Below are 20729 nucleotides of genomic sequence, written 5' to 3'. Positions count from 1 at the left end.
AGAAAGAGGTGAAAGACCTAAATTTGTATCACTTCCTAAGCCACTTCTAGCCATGGGGGTGGGGGGTGGGGTAACAACAGCTCATAAAGTAGCCTGGAGACATGGGCCAGGTAAATCCAATGCCCCAGCACTGACACTCCCTTAACCTGGTAGCAATCACCGGGCCCAGCCTCAGTCCTGAGAAAGCCTGCTCCTTCTGAGAAATCGCCTCTTACTATTTTGGGGTGAGGGCTAGGAAGCCCTCCTCAGTACTTTGGTTTTTCTGGAGGAAAAGAACCATCATTACCCTCAGACAAAAGCTCAGAGTGTAATGCTGGGTGTGGTGGTACTCCGAGGCAGAGGCAGGCAGATCTCTGAATTAAAGGCTGGCTTTGTCTGCATAGAGAGCTCCAGGGCAGTCAGGACTACACAGACAACCCTGTTTTGAGAAAATGAAGCGGGGCAGGGGAGAAATAAGGTGACAGGTAGATTACAGTGTTAGAAACTGATTTATCATCAACAACAGCTTTCAAATAAAGGAACGTTGCATTGGATCTCGACATAAACACTCTAAAATTTATTTACAATATAACTTTCTCCATCGCTGTCTTCAGTCTAGAGAGAAAGGAGAATAAATGATCTTAGTCATAACCACTTCCATCTTGCAGTTCTCAGAAACTGTTTTTGCCAAAGAATAAATCCTTCAAGCTACATGAGACCCTATCTAAAAACAAAGCAACACACATACAATCTATAACAAACAAACAGATAAATGAATAAATGGTCTGTTGGTGGTGGTGCACACCTCTAATCCCAGTACTTGGGAGGCAGAGACAGGCAGATCTCCGGGAATTTGAGGCCAGCCTGGTAGACAAAGTGAATACCAGGCTCCAAAACTACACAGAGAAACCTTGTCTCAAAAAAACAAAACAAGGGCTGGAAAGATGGCTCAGAGGTTAAGAACACTGACTGTTCTTCCAGAGGTCCTGAGTTCAATTCCCAGCAACCACATGGTAGCTCACAACCATCTATAATGATGTCTGGTGCCCTCTTCTGGCAGACAGGCAAACATGCAGGCAGAAACTGTATGCAAAAAAAGTAAATAAAAGAAAACCTATTAAAACAAAACAAAAAAACCCACCACACTGTATATATTGCCCAAAGTCACCCTAAGCTTTGGTACTGGGCACTGTGGTACAGGGTTATATCAGTATTTCAGGACCTATGGGAACTGCTGTCTGGGGCAGACTTCATGAGAATGCAAAAGGGTGAGAAGAAGCCAGCATCTAGAGTCAGAAGAGTCTGCTGCTCTTCATCTGCAAGAACGGGCAACAGAACACAGTGAAGACTATTGAGCTATCCTTCCTTCCCCACGCCCCTCATATACAGCACCTACAGACGCAATGCAATCTTCCCATAGCGGTTTAAGGAGAAGAAAGACGGGAAAAGTAACTGCAAAGAAGGCCTTAATCAAAAGCCCCTTTCTTCTGGCAGACAAAAGGCCTTGGTAGTTCCACAGACAAACTCATTATTCTTAACACCAACCAAAGATTCTTTGGCACAGAAAGAAATATGAAAATGTTAGGCTTTGTGGGAATGGTCTGTGCTTTGAGCCTTTATAACCCCTCAGTAAAGCCTGCCCACTAGAAAACAAACATAGCCTTCAGCCAGTAACCCTAGGCCTTTGGCTAACGCCAAGTTCTAAAGAGAGACTGAAACTAGACCCTACTACCTGCAGTCTGTCCCATTCCCTCCATCCTTCCTGTAACTGTTACAGTTCAAAAGCTTTCAAGAGCACAGAGATAACAGACCCGAAGACATGGAACAACCAAATACCGACACTGAAAGAAGAGAAAAAGCAACAAGTGGCTGTTGGGGAATATTACTTTAGCTGTGTAAAGGGTGTTGCTTTAGTTTATGCTACATTTGTTTAGTTATGTAAAGATGTGTTCTGTTTCACCTTGCCTGCCTAAGGCACCTGACTGGTCTAATAAAAAGCTGAATGGCCAGCCAATAGCTAGGGAGTAGAGGGATAGGTGGGGCTAGCAGGCAGAGAGAAGAAATAGGAAGAATCTCAGAGAGACGGGAAACAAGGGAGAATGAAGGACACATCTGGGGCCAGCAGCCAGTCAGCTGGATGTGGAGTAGGACATACAAAGTGAAAGAAAGGCAAAAATCCCTGAGGCAAAACACAGATGAAGGGAAATGGGTTAAAATAAGTTATAAGAGCCAGTGGGACAAGCATAAGATAAAGTTGAGCATTCATAACTAATAAGTCTCCAAGTCATGATTTGAAAGCTGGCTGGTGGCCCAAAAGAAAGGCTGCTACAGTGGCAAGTGGAGAAGGACAGCTGTCATGCCCAGCTCCCGGCGTTCACACTAGTTTCTCATCCCAAACCAACAATCCCCTGCTTTAGCATTTTCCTAAGTGAACGGTTAAAAATGACCAGTTGTCCCAGGGCTTTCTCCACTTAACAGTGGGTTTAGAGGCATAGGGTAGTCCTTAATGGCCTTTGGTGGCATGCATTTTTCCAGAAGCACAGAAAAAAATTTTAGTTAGGTCAGGCCTGGTCCAAACTACTCAGGAAATCTCAATTTCAAGGTCTGCCTGAGTGCCCATCTCAAAACTCTTTTGAAAAAAAGTTTTGTTTTGTTTTTTAAATAAAACGTGGATGGAAGGCAAGCATGATAGTGCACCCCTTTAATCCCAGCACTTGGGAGGCAGAGGCAGGAGGATCTCTGAGAGTTCTGACCAGCCTGGCACAGACAGAGTTCCAGACCACCCAGGGCTACACAGTGATAGAGCTAAGAAAGGTTCTAGGTTTCATTCCCACTACAGAAGCAGCAGGTGGTCATTTTCTTAAATGAGTGAATAGGGAAGGGAGAGAAGAAATAGAGTAGTTGAAGAAGGTCAAGAAACACAATTCTAAATTTACAATCTGTAACACCCCAACCCCACCCCTAATGAGCACTATAACATTATTATTAAAGGGTCCCTGAAGTCTTTATACCCAGCCAACAAGCACCCTCCCATTTGCTGCTTTGCCCAGGAAACTATGAGCAAAACTATCGGGAAGCTATATGAGCAAAGGCAAGAGTAGCAGCCCAAACTTCAGGTGGTGAACAAGAGTAGCCATGTATGAGGATTCTCAGCTTGGCCTTGAAACCCCTGGGTAAAACAGCCTAAGTTAAAGTGTGTTTAATATCTACAATGGCACCAAAGCTTCAGGTGTTAAGCTATGAGGTAATATGGCCCCATGTGACTTGGGCCTCTGGAAATAGGTCCTAGTCTTACTCCTAAGTAGCAAAGGCTCAAGGACTGAAGGATGTAGTTCATTCAGACACAACTCAGTCTCAAGTTCCACGGGTCTGGCATAGAGTAGGCTCTCAAATATATGCTGAAGGAGTGAGAAATAAAACATTCTATCTTCTACGTTTATGCAAACAAGAGTGTGTTAGACAATGTTAGACAACAGAAAAGAAAACAACAGCAAAACCCTCACTGTTATTTCCTGATGAACAAGCTCATACGATGCAAAGAATGGTGTTCTCTTCTATATAAGGCTCATTACTCCACCATTCACTCACAGCAGATAACTGGCCATGCCACTTTAAATCAGAGACCATGGTTCTTCTGCAAGTGGTGTGCAGTGTGCCATGAAAGAGGGCAGTGTGTTGTCAGGGAGATATCCACAGTTAGTAACACGGTAACTTAAATTTATAATGCTTACAAGTTAACACTAAAAAACCCTCTTTATATTCCCATAAGAAGGGTGTTTGTATGTGCTAGCTACTTATGTAAACTTCTCAGAGGAGAAAATCTCAACAGAGAAAATGCGTCCACCAGATCCAGCTGTAGGCGAGCCCATAGTACATTTTCTTAATCGGTGATTGATGTAGCAGTGCTCATCCCATTGGGACCACCCCTAGGGTTGGTAGTCCTGGGTTCTGTAAGACAGCAGGCTAAGCAAACCATAAGAAGCAAGCCAGTAATTGGAACTCCTCTATGGCCTCTACCAACTCTGACTATAGGTTCTTGCCCTGCTTGAGGATGGACTATTACTCAGATGGAAGGGTAACAAATAATCCCTTTTATCCAAAAGTTGCTGTTGGTCATGGTGTTTCATCACAGCAACAGAAACCCTAGGACACTAACGGAAAGAAACTAGTTGCAAAAAACCATGAGTGAGGCCAGGCTGTGGTAGCATATACCTTTAATCTCAGGAGGCAGAGGCAGGAGGATCTTTATCTACAAAGCAAGTAAGTTCTAGGATGCCAGAGCTGTTACAAAGAGAAGCTCTGTCTTGGGGAAAAAAAAAAAACCAGAACAAAACAAAACCCATGAATCTATTAACTAAAATACCCATAATAGGAAATCAGAAAGCAGCTTAGTATTTGCCACCAGCTTGGTTGGAGTAGTGACGGCTTAAAGGGTTTCTATTTGGAGTGGGGAGGGGGGTCTTTGAACTAGATAATCATGATGGTTGCATAATATTGTTAAGGTCAGTGAGTTATATAGCTGAAAATCATTGCAATGTAAACTTTATGTATACTTTATGATTTAAAAAAAATCAAGGGAATCTGAGCGGTGGTTGCTCATGCTTTTAATCCCAGCTCTGAGGAGGCAGAGGCCAGCCTGATCCATAGAGGTCCAAGACAGCCACACAAAGAAACACTATCTTTAAACAAAACAAACACACAGATATGGGGGATGGGGAGACAGAGATGGCTCCATGGTCAAGAGTATTTATTTCACTTCTTTTGTAGAAGACCCAGGTTCAATTCCCAGCACCCACGTGGCAACCATCTGCAACACCAGTTCTAGGATAATCTAACACCCTCTTATGGCCTCAGAGAACACCAGGCACATACATGGCATATATACATACCTCCAAACAAAACACTTATACACATAAAAATAAATGAATCTAAAAATTTTTAATAAGGTCAGAAACACATACACATGGATTATAATTATGTAAAAGTAAATATGAACAAGGAAGGAAACAAAGACAAGTCCTAACATTTGTTAAATTAAAAATGGGACTTTGTTAGAGGCTGGAGAAATGGTTCAGCAGTAAACAGCACTGGCTGTCCTTCCTGTAGACCTGAGTTCAGATGGCAACTCACAAACATCTGTAATTCCATTTCAAGGGCTTCACACCACTTCTGACCTCTGCATGTTCCTACATGTATGTGGTGCATACAAACATAAAATATTTAACAAATAAACAGGAGGACTCTGTTGAACAATGTTGGAAGTAAATAAATATCAAGAAAAGTGTCAAAATCACATAGTCAGAGCTATAGTTACAATCACAAGCCTGCAAACAAGTACTTCCTTACTGAGGGGGACAAGCTGCATAGTTTAGTCAAGCCCAGAAGGACAGGTGCGTTTGCTAGGGGACAGTGAGACAGGTCTCTCTCAGCCCAGACCACTAATCCCTAGGGCAAAAAAACATCTATTTCAACAAAGCCCTGAGACACAGCCAAGGATTAACTCCTTCACTGCTGCCCTATGACAGGCTTCAACTAACATTAAGCACTTTCCCTTTTTAATAAATGACTCTTGGAATGGAGAGATGGCTTGGGTAGTTAAAGTAATTTTTTGCTCCTCCAGAGGAACTGCATTAGTTCCCAGAATGTACATCAGGAAGCTCACAACTGCCTTTAACTCCAGATCTGACAACCTCTTCTGGCCTCTGTGGTCAGAGAACACACATGGTATTCACTCAAAAGAGACACACAAAGACACACATAAAATTTAAAAAAATACTAAAAGTAAACCTTTTTAAAAAAATAACACTAGGGACTGGAGAGATGGCTCAGTGGCTAAGAACACTGACTGCTTTTCCAGAGGACCTGGATTCAATTCCCAGCCCCTACATGGCAGCTAATACCTGTCGGTAACTCCAAGATCTGACACCCTCACACAGACACACATGCAGGCAAAACACCAATGCAGATAAAATAAAAATAAATCATATAAGAAAAAAAAGCACTAAAAGATTAATAGAAAAAAATTCTACAAGGGGAAATACTTTTATTGTAGTCGCTGGTGCATCTCTCATACCTACACTAAGTTACCAAGGCTACCTGACAAACCACTCCTGGATGGGTCCACTGAACACCCTCTTCCTATAAGGGCTGTTTCATAGGGTCCTTACTTCCTAAGCTCTCCTTCTTGTCATTTCCCCTGACTTAAGAGCCCTGACTGATTTCCTCAAATCAAATTCATCAACAAATCTTTGACTAATACCTACTTATGTACAGTATTATCAGTCTTGTTACTGTGTTCTTTATTGCCGGATGGATCCTATTGCCCAGAAGAGGCCTCAGGCATGGTAGGTGCTTCTACATATCTGTTGAATGAAACAAAATCACTAACTTTGGCAACTCTGCCTTATGATGGCTCAAGTATGAGCATTTCAGCTGAGCTAGTATGAGACTATAGGAGCCTAACTTCTGGAGTCCACCCCATAAAGAAGTAAACTGACTCCTTCAACTTGTCCTCTGACCTCCACTTGTACACCATGGCACAAGTATACACCACAACGAATGAATGAATGAGTGAATGAGTAAATGAATGCAATTTTTAAAGAAAGAACTACCTGATCTGAACAGATGGCTCAGTGGTTAAGAGCACGTGTTCTTGCAAAGGACCCAGGTTAATTCCCAGAACCCACATGAAGGTTCACCACCTCCATGGCATGAATGTAGTGCAAAACACTCATACACACAAAAATAAAATAAATCTAAAATAACAACTAAAAAGAACTATGAGGAAAAGGCAAGAGGGGAGAATGCATAAGGGACACTGAACATAATGAGTTGGACTTATCCGGGTTGTGAGTGTACTCTAGGAAATTATGTAAGGAAGGCTGATCAAGTGGGAAGGGACCAGAACACAAGAAATCTTTAAAAACAAAACTGGACTTTCCTCACAGGAAATACTAGGAAAGTAGATGCTACAATTAATTGAAAGGGACAGAGAGAACGAACACACACACACACACACACACACAATCAAGACAGTTGCTATAATTCAGGCTTGAGATGACTAAAATTGTGGTACAGGGACCAAAGAGGAAAGAGGAGATTTAACAAACATTCTGAAGCAAAAAAAGAACTCAATGACAGACTGGAAAAAAGGGCTGTTGAAGGGAGAAGAGTCAACACTGTCTCCAGGGTTTCTGATCTTGCAGGCTAGAAGAATGTTAACACGACTGTCAAAAACGGGGACTAGAAGAAATCAAGTCTAAGCCTAATGTTGAAAATACTCATTTCAAGGCCCTAGGGTTTTAAAACCCAGTAATAAGATGCTTGCCTTACATAGACAATATCCTGGATACAATCCTCAGCACTGGGACAGGTAGGGATAGGGAGGGAGGTGGTTAGGTGGGTCATATCTATAATCCAAGCACTCAGGAGGCTGGAGAAGGAAAACTTCCTTAAATTCAGCCCATCCTGGGCTACGTACATATTAAGACACCAAAACAAAAACCAACTAGCCAAGGTCACTAAGCCAATAAACCCAGAAACATGGACTTAAACATAGGCCTGTCACCTCATCAGAATACCTTAGCCCTTAGGATACTGTATAGTTAGTCAGGAAAAAGGTATATGGGGGATGTGTTTCAATTGAACAGTATTAGATATGCTGGGTCCTAGATTCAATCACAAAGACATAAAAAAAAGATGGAGTTTGAAGATGGCTGAGTGGTTAAAAGTACTTATTGTTCTTGAAGAGAACCAAGGTTCAATTCCAGCACTCACAACCATCCATAACCCCAGTCCTGGGCATCCAATGCCTTCTTCTGACCTCTACAGACACGAGGTATACACACATGGGACACAGGTATACATGCAGCAGAAAAATAAATCTTTTAAAAAAGGAAGGAAGAGCCGGGCGGTGGTGGCGCACGCCTTTAATCCCAGCACTCGGGAGGCAGAGGCAGGCGGATCTCTGTGAGTTCGAGGCCAGCCTGGTCTACAAGAGCTAGTTCCAGGACAGGCTCTAAAAAAGCTGCAGAGAAACCCTGTCTCGAAAAACAAAAACAAAAACAAAAACAAAAACAAAGGAAGGAAGAAAGGGAGGGAGAGGCTGAAGATTTGGCTCAGTGGTTACAACCATCTATAATGGGATCTGAAACCCTCTTCTGGCATGCGGGCATACATGCATACAGAGTACTCATACCTTAAAAAAAAGACACAGACATAAATAAAATTTTAAAAAGAAAGAAAAACACTCAACAAACACTGTCATGGCATTTTATTTGTATTTTAATAAATAAAGCTTGCCTGAGGATCAGAAAAGTAAAACAGTTACACTGGCCAGCTTCACAGACCAGGTAGCAATGACACACACCTTTAATCCCAGGAGCCACACTAGTTTGCAAGTCATTCAAACAGGTACAGTGTCTTACAGGTCCTAGTACAGTAAAAGGTGTTGTCAGAGTTCCTGCAGCAGAGAGAATCAAGCCATTGTGACAGGTTTGCTTAAGGGCTCTGGGAATGGGAGGGGCAGACGGTTCTCATTGTGAAGGATGCAATCCTGTCAGTGACTCAAGCCATTTTCCACTAACCTGGCTGCTGTGCAGGCTCTATTGCTGGATCCCAAAGCCACACATACGTACATAGCTTCTTTCAGGCACATCTCATGCCAATTTCCAATAGCTAAAAACCTAATTTGTCATCAGTCAAAAAAAAAAAAAATCATATTATCTGCTACAGGAGGTCAACTTGGAGACAAACCCATAGTGTCCTGTCTGTATGTGTATGTTCATCAGCGTATACTTCTACCCAAGAAATAGAAGCTGATTTGCACTTGACCAATAATGTGCTGATTTTAAAACTCTCACTTGAAGAATAGGCACCTACCATAAACCATGGTGCTGACAGTCATCTGTCCGCCTATGATAGCAGGCCAAGGTGGCTAGCCTTCCCAGCTTTACTAGGTTTATGTTCCAAGAGCATACAATGGGAACCTCAGTTTGGTAGCTAGCACTCTAGGTCCCAGTGTGGGATTTCCATACAGCACTGACTAGGTCATTTTTGGTACTGCAGTTTCCCATTCAACATCAGTGGATCATTCCCCGGCATAAGAGAAAATAATAAAATCGGAAACATAATTGAAGCTTGATAAATGATAGGAGCTGCTGAGAGCGAACCTTCAGAGTAAAACAGCACAATGATATGATGGTGACATGTGGGAGATGCTGACTAAGTGAGAAACTTGGCACTTATCCCACTATGAAATTAACTGGATAATAAAACATCTGAGCCAGCTGGCCACTGAGCCTGAAGCCAGGACTCTCCCTAGAGGACAAGAGACTGGAATCCATCAGAAGGGCACTCAATGTTACAGGTATCCTGCTGTTAACTTCTCAATGGCTTTTAGAGATAAAATAAAACCAACAACCAATATTCAGAGCTTTGAATAGATGTATTAAGACCCAATAATTCCATTCTACAAATCTGTCCAAAAAAGCATTAAAAAATCATTTACAAGGATGTTCATTGCCATATTATAGAAATAAAAGATACATATTATATTTGTTCCCACAACTAGAAAATGTTACATGAAAATTACCTTAGTACCTGGTATTAAAGGTGATCCTGTAAGGCCAGGTGTGTGTGATGGCACATGCCTTTAATTCTAGGACTCAGGAGACAGAGGAAAAAAGATCTCTGTGCATTCAAGGCCAGCTTGGTCTGCAATAATGAGTTCCAGGACATCTGGAACATTATAGTGAGACACTGTCTTGGGGAGAGGGATGCTGTAGAAAATAAAGGCATTATTCTCTTTAGGGCTACAGAGGTGGCTCAGAGGTTGAGAGCACTTGCTGCTCTTCCAGAGGACCCAGGTTCAATTCCCAGCAACCCACATGACAGCTCACAACTGTGTGTAACTCCAGTTCCAGGACTTCTGACACGCTCACAGGCACGCAAGCAAAACACCAATGAACATAAAATAAAAATATATTATTAAAAATGCTCTCATTATAACAAGAAATATACAAAAAACAAGATATTCTACACATATATGTGGCTAGAAGAAAAAGTAGATGGAACTATGACAACATAAGAATAGTAACTGAAGCCAGGTGGTGGTGGCGCACGCCTTTAATCCCAGCACTCGGGAGGCAGAGGCAGGCGGATCTCTGTGAGTTCGAGGCCAGCCTGGTCTACAAGAGCTAGTTCCAGGACAGGCTCTAGAAACTACAGGGAAACCCTGTCTCGAAAAATAAAAAAAGAAGAATAGTAACTGAAGGTATAGAGTCTTGGTGATTTTGTTTCTTAGTTTCCCATATAGTGTATCTATCATTATGATCTAAGTTTTGTACTGAGTTTCTTATTATCTTATTAGCCATTCCTTTTCTTTACTTTTTAAAAAGGTAATATTAATAATACCTTTTAAAAAGATTTTTAAAAATTTTAGGTCTATCTTTTACCTGCATGCATGTTTTAATGCATATGGTGTGTGTGACTAATGTCTGAGGAGGCCAGAAGAGGGTGCCAGTTCCCAGCGCAGTTGAAAGTCAGCATGTGGTGCTGGGAGCTGAACCCAGAGCTTCTGCTGAGCAGCAGCAAGAATTCAACCACTGTGCCATCTCCCCAGCCCCCTATCAACTGTGTCAAAGAAGGGGGACACCTCGGTACAGGTACGAGTGCTAAGGCTTGTCCTGATTGCTCAAATGTGGCAACAGGAGACAGGCTTCTTGACCGGCAGACTAAGTGGATATGCAAATAAAGTTGTAAATTAATATGAAAGGTCATTTGACAAATTATACCAAGGGGAGTAACACTAAGAAAAGTCTGTTTCACTCCTCAGTAGTCACTTGTGTTTAAACCCCGGTGCCGGGTTCGAATACAGGGCCTCATACATTCCAGGCAAATACTCTCCACTACAGTACACCCCCAGCTCATCTTTTCCACTGCTACTGTGGCTGTTAAAACACTTGGGGCCCTTCTTATCGCTAGCTACAGATGAGCGGTGCCTTCCAATGTGTTCAGTGGCAGTGTTTTTCCCTATTTTGAAATTGGATTTTATTATGTCTTGATTAATATCATTTTTGTTTTGTTTTGCTTGAAACAAGATCTCACTGAATATAGCTGGTACCCTCTTTGTAGACCAAGATGGCCTCAAACTCATAGAGATTCACCGGCCTTTGCCTCCCAAGTTAGGATTAAATGTGCTCACTCCTAGGCCACAAAAGTAATACCATTTTTGACCAAAATTACTTAAAACTGCTAAATGACTAAGGAGCTCTATGAAAGTCATAACCTGGAAATGAGGAGGGTGAGGGAAAGGTGCCAGGGTGGTGGTCTAGATAGTGAGACCCTGTCAAACAAAGCAGCACGGACGAAAGTGCAACAAGCACTATGCTGGAATAGGCTGCAAATAAAACCCTCGTCCCTATTCCACAGTCCCTGTGTGCTTAGCAAAGTCTAGAGGGAACATTTTCTCCCAATCACAAATCGAGTCATAGGCCTGAGCTGAGCCAAAGAGCAGGACTCGGGCCAACAATTCAGCTTATACCTGAGAGTAGAGTTTTTCTTGGCAGAAACCGCCACAGTACATAGACTGTGGCAGACTTGAGAAGTGTAAGTTAAAGTTCTTAAACAGCAGCAGCAATGAAATATAATCCACTCCAATCCTGGGAAAGCATACACCCTTGCCACCCACCTCCACCAAAGGCATAGGAAATTGGGGACTAGAACGTCAAAATAACATCTGCAGGGTCTCTAGTCCCCACAGGGCTCCCTTCAACAGTTATCTACTAGATGGGAGAATGGCTACAAGCTGAACCATGTCCAGAAAAGCAAAAGTCAGCAACTGAATGAAAAGGGGGAACCAATCACTTCTTTTGGTCAGCACTTCAGGAATACACAGTCACAGATGATATAAGGGAAAGCAGCTGCTCCCATACCCGAGGGAACAGCAAGCCAACACACCTACAGTCCAACAGAGGCAGTAGTCTGCACCACACTCTGCCTGGAGGAGAAACTGATTTATGTTGTATACTTTGTGCTATAAAGACTTTTATACCACACAATGTGCAGAGAGAGACAGAGAGAGAGAGAGAGAGAGAGAGAGAGAGAGAGAGAGAGAGAGAGAGAGAGAGAGAGAGAGAGAGAGAGAGGAGCAAATAAGTGACTAAACAATTAGAAACAGAGTTCAAGGGAGGTAGTATGGGAAGAAAAGGTTTATTACCTTCCCTCCAAAGCACCATACTGCTGCTCTCTTGCAATAAAGGTGCATGCACTTGGTCAGCAGTGAGCTTTCTTGCCTCCGTCATGTGGTCAGCAACACAGTAATAGTAGCCATGTTCTTGGCTGGTATGCTCCTAGGTACTGTTACTACCTTAGTAGGTTGAATGATCCCTATCCTGAGGTCAGCCAAATCAAGGATAAATTATGTAGCTCAGTCAGCAACTGACATTTGCTGAGTGCTCACCATTTCTACTAGTACCACCAGTACTGCAGTCAGGTGATCTCAACCATCCTACTGACTCCATGTGGAGATCCAGGAGACAAAAATGTGGATCGGTAGCAGGCTAGAACTTGTAACACATGATGTGATCTGATCTAGTTCATTCTGGACCAAAGCATACAAGAATTCTGTGATCCAAGGAAATCCCTAAGGGCTGGCAATGTGATTCACTTGGCAGACTACTTGTCTTGCATACATGAAGTCCTGAGTTTGATGCCCAGCTCTTCCTAAAACCATGTGCTACATGGGTTAATCTCAGCACTCAGGAGGTAGAGCCAGGAGAAACAGAAATTTAAGGTCATTCTCAACTACATAGGGAATCTAAAGCCAACCTATCTGTCTCAATGAAGGGAGGGAGGAAGGTTAGCAGGAGGCAGGCTGTCTGGACAGTTATCCAGCCAGCCTGCCCTGAGAGAAGAGGGGAAAAACACACAGAAAATTAGAAGTAACATCTGGTGAATCCTAATCTCACTTTGGATAAGTGCAATAAGTGTACATGAATGAATGAATGAGTGAATAAATGAATGAGTATGTCTATGTGTGTATGCATTAAGGCTCATAGTAATCAGTACTTCTGAGTCCATATTAGAGATAGAGAGCCCAGTATCTGGAACAGGGAAAGTACAAGAAGCTGCTGCCGCTGTGGTTTTTCGTTCTCTGACTTCAGCCCCATGTAGGACACTCCCTATGACAGGTACAACTCGCCTGTTGCTCATTCATTCCTAGCAGTGTTACTCACTCCTAGAACAAATGGGCTAAAAGGAAGTGGGCGTGGGGGGCGTTACTGGTGGGCTGAGAAAACACACGATTGCCAAGCGTCTGCTGAGAGCCCCAGTATCTTGCTTAGTTAGGAATTCTATTTTATCTTACAATTTGTAGTCCATCATCTAAGACAGTTACAGCCAGATCTCAGGGCAGAAAACTTGGAGGCAGGAACTGAAGCAAAAGCCATGGAGAAGGGCTGCTTACTGGCTTGCGTCTCATGGCTTCCTCAACTTTCCCTCTAGTACACAGGAACACCAGCCTAGGGTGGCACTACCCACAGTGAGCTGGGCCCTCCCATATCAATCATCAATCAGGAAACTGAAACACAAGTTTACCCACAGTCAATCTGGACATATTCTCAATTAGGGTTCAGTCTTCCAAAATGACTCTAGCTTGTATCAAGTTGACAAACACTAGCCAGCACACTAAGAAATATACTGCTAAATCTGAGTCACAGAGCCATCCTAATGCAACTAACCATTCCTCCAATTCTTTAACAGAAAGCAGCAGCAAAAAAAAATAGGCTGGGTATAGTGGTGGACGCCTTTAGCTCCCGCACTTGGGAAGCAGAGGCAGACATACCTGTGAGTTTGAGGTCAGCCAGAAATCATAAAGTAAAATTGTCTCAAAAAATAAAAAAAAAATTTTTTAAGTTACGCTTTCCAATTCTATGGACAACTCAATTCCTATAGTTTCCAACCATGCCACCACAGGTCCATCTTGAGAATGCCCTGGAGTTACACCAATGGGCTGAACAACTATGCAACAAAGCTCAGGGCCCACCCAAGTATGGCCTGAGATCTCTACTCTGAGTTTCTTTAATTCAGGGAATGTGCATGTGACCTTTGATCATTCTGACTGAATTTTATAGAAAAGGGAACAGTGGGGGCTCCTGTTCTGTGAGTAGATTTCATGCCTAGAGACAGAGAGAGAGTACCCTAGGACTAACAACAGGGTAAGAACATTGGGATTTTATAAGGACAAGGATACATTCTTGTATCTTTTGTTGAAGACCCTGACAAAGCTCAGGATGGGGAGGCCTGCTAAAATGCAGCACTGACTCCTGTCCCCTCTTCTGAATGAGACTGGATTAAGAAACCGCTCTTCTACCCTCTTCAACCTTCCTTTGAGACAGGCATGGTGCCTGGCATATATGACCCTTGGAAGACGGAAGGAGGAGGAACACCAATTTGAGGTCAGTGTGGAGTATGTGGTAAGACTCTCTCAACATAACAGAAACAAAAGACTTCCCTGGACAGGGAAATGAGAATAATTAATGTCACTCTTTCTTGCCAAGATCTATCTGATATATAATAAACCTAAAAGGAATTGGTGCAAACTACTGAAATTTTAAAGGAAGAAAAAATAGTAATAAAGATGCATGAGATACAAGGAGAGAAAACACAAAATAGTACCAATACCATAGTACTTTATAGTTTTATGTGTTAACTATCTTTTATATTGAAATGCTTGGGAAAGTGTTCCAGATTTAATTTTTAAAAAATACTTATATATGCAAGGCTGTGTTGGCATACTCCTTTAATCCCAGCACTCGGGAGGCAGAGGCAGGCAGATCTCTGTGAATTCGAAGCCACTTGCTGGTCTACCAAGCAAGTTCTAGGACAAGCTCTAAAGCTACACAGAGAACCCGTCTCAGGGAAAGAAAAAAAATGTACATATACTTTACTAACCAAGCGTCTCTAAATCCAACGACCCAGCTCACTCTGAAACTAAAAATGTGCTGAGTGCTGATAGAGCCCTTAAAGCCTCAGACCCCACAGCATCCCTGACTAGGGTCTCAACGCACCCATCCCTTCAGAGCACACAGCACGTCTCTCATGTTTCCTAGACAGCCTTTAAAAGAAGGGAAAATGCCTACCAACCCTGGAGGAAAGGAGTTCAGTTCTCCTGCCCACACCCTGTCAGCCACTCCTCTGTTCCTGAAAAGGACCCTTTACCTTTTCCTCCTTCTAACCATCCTCCTTCCTCTACACACCATGCTTATTCTGAGTCCAGGATCCTGACTCCTGATGAAAGGGGATGCATGGCTGGAGCATGCTCCTCAACACAAGGAAACAGAACCATCTGGTAACCAGAGAAGGGAAAGTAAAGGAGTTCAATCCTTTTCCACCATAATAGCCAAAAGAATCCTACATTGTCATATCTGAGTGACTTTGGGGGTGGGAGGCAGAGAGGGAACAGAACAGGGACTTACTATGTAGTCCTGGCTAGCCTAGAACTATTTATATCAGGTTGGCCTTGAACTCACAAAAATCAACCTGCCTCTGCCTCTGCCTCCTGAGTGCTGGGATTGAAGATGCCCACTATCACTATGCTGGCTGCATGGATTATTTTTATCAATAGTCAGGAAAGAGTTTGTCAATGGTGCAAAACAAACTATTCTTTTCTTTAAAATATCATTTTAATAAAAAGCTGTCCCCTTCAGAAAAATCATTGATTCATATTTTTGAAGTCACTATAGACCACCAACCCATGCTCCTTCCTCAGCCACTCTGCCCACTCCCTGTTTTCTTCATATGGCTAGAAACCCCTGCCCAAGAAACCTAGCAACACCTAGGAGAGGCTGCAGGGTAGGGTAGCAAGAGCCCTCTACCTACACTGCCAGCAATCCCAGAGAAAACAGGGAGTGGCCCTGAGTCCTGCTGAGCTCAAGAAGATTAGGAGACAGTTCTTAAACACCCACTCAGGCAAGAGAGCAAGCAGGATACTGCTAAAATGCCTCGAGGCATTCTCTTCTAACTTAACTTGGGATGTGTTCATAAACCATTCCTTCCACATTTAACTACCTAAACACATGAAGGGGGCAGCTCTGGCTAAGAGGGTTTCCTTTGCCTGTAAGATAAGTAAAGGCTCCCACCCCCACCTCCGCCTGCAAGCACACTCATCCACTAGTGCTCGTGCAATCAGCGAGGACAGCCTAAATACCTCTAAGGTTGTTGAGTCCCTCCAGGAACTTCTGGTACTTGTAAGCGTTCATGCCCCGGCCCAGCTGTGTTGGTTCAGCGGCTGGAAGTAGGCACCATGGTGCAGTGACAGCTGAGGGCTGAGAATGAACAAACCAACTGAAGTCTATTCCCGGACTGCAAGCTCCCAAGAACTGGACTTTGACCACGAGTACAAGTGACATCACCAGAGAAGCCTCATTAGATTACAGCCCTTTGTGTACCCTCATTTGTTGCAGTGAGCGGAAATACCTCCCCACAGAAGTTAGCCCCTCCTTTGTGCAAAAGAGTCAGGAGACCATAACAAGTCCAGCCTGCCATCAGCCACCTTCCCTCTAGACCCCAGCCCAGGCTCTGCTGGGATTTACTGCTCCTCTGGCTTGAACAACACTCTTCAGTACACCAGTTAAAGGGGCCAATCAGCATTTGAAAACAAAAATTATAAAGTGCCACACTCATCACAAAAAATATCATCACAACAGAAACTCTGAGGCAAATATCACACGGTAAAGGGGCAGATTTCATAAAGCAAACATACTTTCAGCTTTTTTTCATATCCCAGCAAGGTAGCCAACCACTCTATAGAAATCTAAGCATCAAGATTCACATAAGGGAAACTTAAATGCCTAATTCCTTTTCTCAAAAGGCAACTTAGTGGGCAAGATAAGTAGGAATTCAATGCTTTAAGATCAAGAATCAAACAGTAGGACATAATGAAAAAAAGAAAAGTATAGATTTTATGATGTATTAGATTCCATCTCCAGCACTGAAAGGAGGGGGGAAAGCAAATCATAGAGTCTAATAGGCAAACTCCCTGATTGACTTATGGCAACTGGGTTCTTTGTCTATGGAAGCAGCTGTAGACCGAGATAAACACGGAACCGGTCCTTTTGGTCTTCCGGAGACATTCTACTTTTTCTCCAGGAAAAAAACAGGCAATAGTGTTTAGTGGGGAAAAAAAAAATAGATGCAGAGTCAAAGTTTAAATTCAGAGACTATCTCAAGATTCAGTTTTGCCACTAACTAGGTATGACAAGAATCCCAAATGCTTATAAAATGCTAGTTCTTAATTCCTTTTAATTGAAAACACCACTGAGAATCTTACAAAAGCTAAGGATAGTCTTTATTAGGGAAAAAAAAAACACATATTCACCTTTATTCAAATTTGTTTTGAGTCAGGAGGTAGTGGCGCATGTCTTTAATCCCAGCACTAGGGAGACAGAGGCAGGTGGATCTCTGTGAGTTCAGGGCCAGCCTGGTCTACAGAGTGAGCCAGGACAGGCTCCAAAACTACAGAGAAACCCTGTCTTGAAAACAAAAAAAAACAAAATAAAATAATTGTTTATAAATTGAATGGAAGAGGGGTCAATGAACTTCAGGTAAAGATGTCGTGAGCTGATCTCAGATAAGAACCTCTTCTGAGTTAAGCAATTAACACAATGAGATATGAATAGAGTGGTTCAAGCAGCCAGAGAAGAGCTGAGTCCAGGAGGAGAGCAGCCCCACAGCAGCAATCCGACTGCAGGAGCAGCTGACTTAAACTGAGCACACTTAAAAGACAACATGCTGCTTTGTCATTTCCTCTGTGTGTTGCACCATAAAATTGTTTAACAAAATTTTATCAGATAAAAATTAAACAAAAACAAGGATGTTTGGAATAACCGAATAAGTGGTGGTTCCAGCTGAGGGCTCTTTGGGGAGCAGGGGTGAAATGGCCGAGACTCCAGTTGCATTCTTGGAGACAGGGGACTTTCTCTCCAGAAACTATTTCCAAGTAACACAGTACAAAAAGCTCTCCACACTCTGTAGCTATTTGTCTTTTATCCTGCACTAAGTCTCACAAAGGTGTACAGTGAGAAGTTAGCTCAGGTGGTAAAAGAGATTCTCTGTAAGTTTCAGACACAGACAGACAAATGTGGATGGCTTCAGATCTGGCAACCCAAAGGCATCCACTAGCCAGCTGCTGACAAAGGGAAAAAGGCTCTGCTGTCTCCCACAGCCCTAACAAAGACACAGACACCTAACAGCTGAGTGGAGCTTGACTAGATGCAGCCAGATCAGGAAGTGTAGAATCCAAACACAGGGTATGGTTCTGATGGTTTCTGGCTTGACTCTCAATAATGGGGTGACTGTTCAAAAGGAATGTCTTGCCCTATCTTCAAGTGGCCTGGAGACAGAAGCCAGGTGACATGAAGCCCTGAGTCAAACTGAGGATACTGCTCCCGAGAAAGGAGAGCCAGTGTGCCAGCAGAACTGGACTGAAAAGAAAGTTCTAGACTAGGCTTATGAAGAGAGAACAAATCTTCCTGAACTTGCCACCATTTCCCAGACTCCTCTGGAAATAAGTGGCTCCAAAACTCCATGCGAAGCAATCCTTCTCCTAAACAAAGATCCTCTTCTCACAGGGCACTTGTCAGGTCAGCGATACTAAATCTGGATGGCCGATCACGGAGTTTATCCCACCTCTCATTTTACATGCACTCATTTTAAATGGTCACCGGGGTACTAGACACTGACTAGGGACTGGGGGACAGAACTATGAGAGAGAAGGAAGAAGAAAGGGCAGTATCTCCTCCTGAGAGATGAGGGCCATGGTGTCATCAACGTAAGGGGAAAGATGACTTGTGGCTGCTCACTCACCACATGAACTGTGAAGACAAGAGGGTGAGGGACACAGAAAGGACGTGCCTTGTGTGAATACACAGATTCTCTTTGCAGCAGAACTGATTCTCTGACAGCCAGTTGCTACCACTATCCCAAAGCAGCAGCTGGCCCAGGGAGAGAGCAAAAATGTCTCCAATGACTTCAGGGGCCAGTAATGAAAACAGGTGCCAGGTTCAGGGTCTTATTCTGAGAGCAGCAAAGATCACTTTCTTCATTGTCTCCCCATGGCAGTACATTTGAGAGTGAGAAGGGTGGAATTACACCTGGTCCTCTGGCTTGCTGAAGAGAAAATTAGTTTGCCCTCTGAGGAAAGGATTATCCAAGGGCCAAAGCCACCTCTCCAGGAATGAGCAAGAGAAGACAAAGAACTCAGATCTCAGCTTAGACAGAAGACTGACTTAGCAAGTCAAAGGAGCCTTCAAGAGAACTAAGTACAGGTCTGGCCAAGACCTAAGGAGGTACTTGGTATGGCTTAGACATCCACTATAGGCCTGACATTGTCGTGAAAGATGATCCATGAGGACCACAGACCCTCAAATCAGTTAATACTCCTGGGTCCTTGTCTTTGCTGCTGTTCTATAGCTGTGAAGAGACACCATGACCAAGACAACTCTGATAAAAAAAAAATTAATTGGGGGCTTTGCTAACAGTTTCAGAGGCTAGGGCCTTGTCATCATGGCAGCACAGTAGCACACAGGTCACTGGAGAAGTAACTGATCTACAGGCAGGGAGAGACACTGGGCCGGCCTGGCCTGGGCTTTGGAAAGCTGACTCTCAAAGACACACTTCCCAACAAAACCACACCCACTCCAATAAGGTCACACCTAATCCTTTTAAACAGTTCTACTCCCTGTGTGGAAACATCAAATATACGAGCCTATAGGGACCGTTTTTATTCAAACCACCACAGTCCTTTTCTTTTTGCCATGAAGAAATGGTCAAATCCTGCATCCTTACCTTCCCATACTAGTAGTATAAGAACCAACAATGTAAGAAAGTCCTAGCAACCAGAAAGGAAGGCAAACAAACACACCTGTCCTAGGATATTCCTGCCTGACTTGAGATGCAAACTCTGCCTGAAACTAAGATTGCTGTGGCAGTTTATAAAATCATAAAACAGCCTGAAAGAAAGCTTCCCTGCCAGGAACTATGCGGACTTAAGGAAAAGATGAGACAAGATCCCCCTCCCACTAGAGTGAGGCTTTAGATCCCCACTGTATAAGACGTCACCACCTCTAAAAATGATTCCCATCACCACTATCAAGGCATGGAGAATACAGTGGCACTCGAATAGGCTAAAGGTAGGCCACGGCTTAAGAAAACCACAACTGGATATTCTAAAAAAAAAAATAAGAAAGGTGTTTACTGGCTCAAGTCACCTGGGTGGGTCTGCCAGAAAAAGCAAACAAGTCTACAAAAAACACAGGCTACACACTTCAGTAGCATTCTTTTGTACCTTTAGCAGAGGAAAAAGGCAAAATAAACATTTTTAAGAAATCAGATTCCAGACACTAAATATAGTATTAACGATATTTTCCCTTGGAACGGCCTTTTGCTAACAATAGGGTTATATTTAAAAAGAAATCCCAGGACAGAGCACATGATGGTGACTTCAGGACAGTGGAGCACAGTTCTGAGAATCTGTGGGAAAACATCACAAAATTAAGGGATCAAAGAAAGCACCTTATAGAATTTCAGTGAGAATATCCACAACTGTTTAACAAACACTGGAAACATCTATGGCTTCTATGCTATCATCTCTGGTTATAAGACTGAAGTATTTGGAATAAAAAGTTTTAAATTTAGCAATGGATCTATCTATTCACTAAGTTTACTATTCATATCCTTTGACCCCACAGTTC

The 20729-nt window shown here is 43.0% G+C and overlaps 1 protein-coding gene across 2 annotated transcripts in view; it reads right to left on the bottom strand.

Annotated features, from left to right (window-relative positions):
• Nucleotides 1–20729, bottom strand: part of LOC119816258 (microtubule-actin cross-linking factor 1) — a 319531-nt gene that overhangs the window by 248232 nt on the left and 50570 nt on the right. The window contains exon 1 of one of the 2 annotated variants that reach the window (XM_038332759.2): nucleotides 16187–16274. The exons of the other annotated variant lie outside the window; for it this stretch is intronic. Coding sequence (XP_038188687.1) covers nucleotides 16187–16238 — 52 coding nt within the window. The 5' untranslated portion in view covers nucleotides 16239–16274. Of the gene's footprint in view, nucleotides 1–16186; nucleotides 16275–20729 lie in introns of those variants that run through there. 2 annotated transcript variants of the gene reach the window in all.

The sequence above is a fragment of the Arvicola amphibius genome, chromosome 6, assembly GCF_903992535.2.
Source record: "Arvicola amphibius chromosome 6, mArvAmp1.2, whole genome shotgun sequence".
Taxonomy (NCBI): Eukaryota; Metazoa; Chordata; class Mammalia; order Rodentia; family Cricetidae; genus Arvicola; species Arvicola amphibius.
The sequence above is the reverse complement of the archived record's forward strand: the minus strand, read 5'-3'. Positions and strand labels throughout refer to the sequence as shown.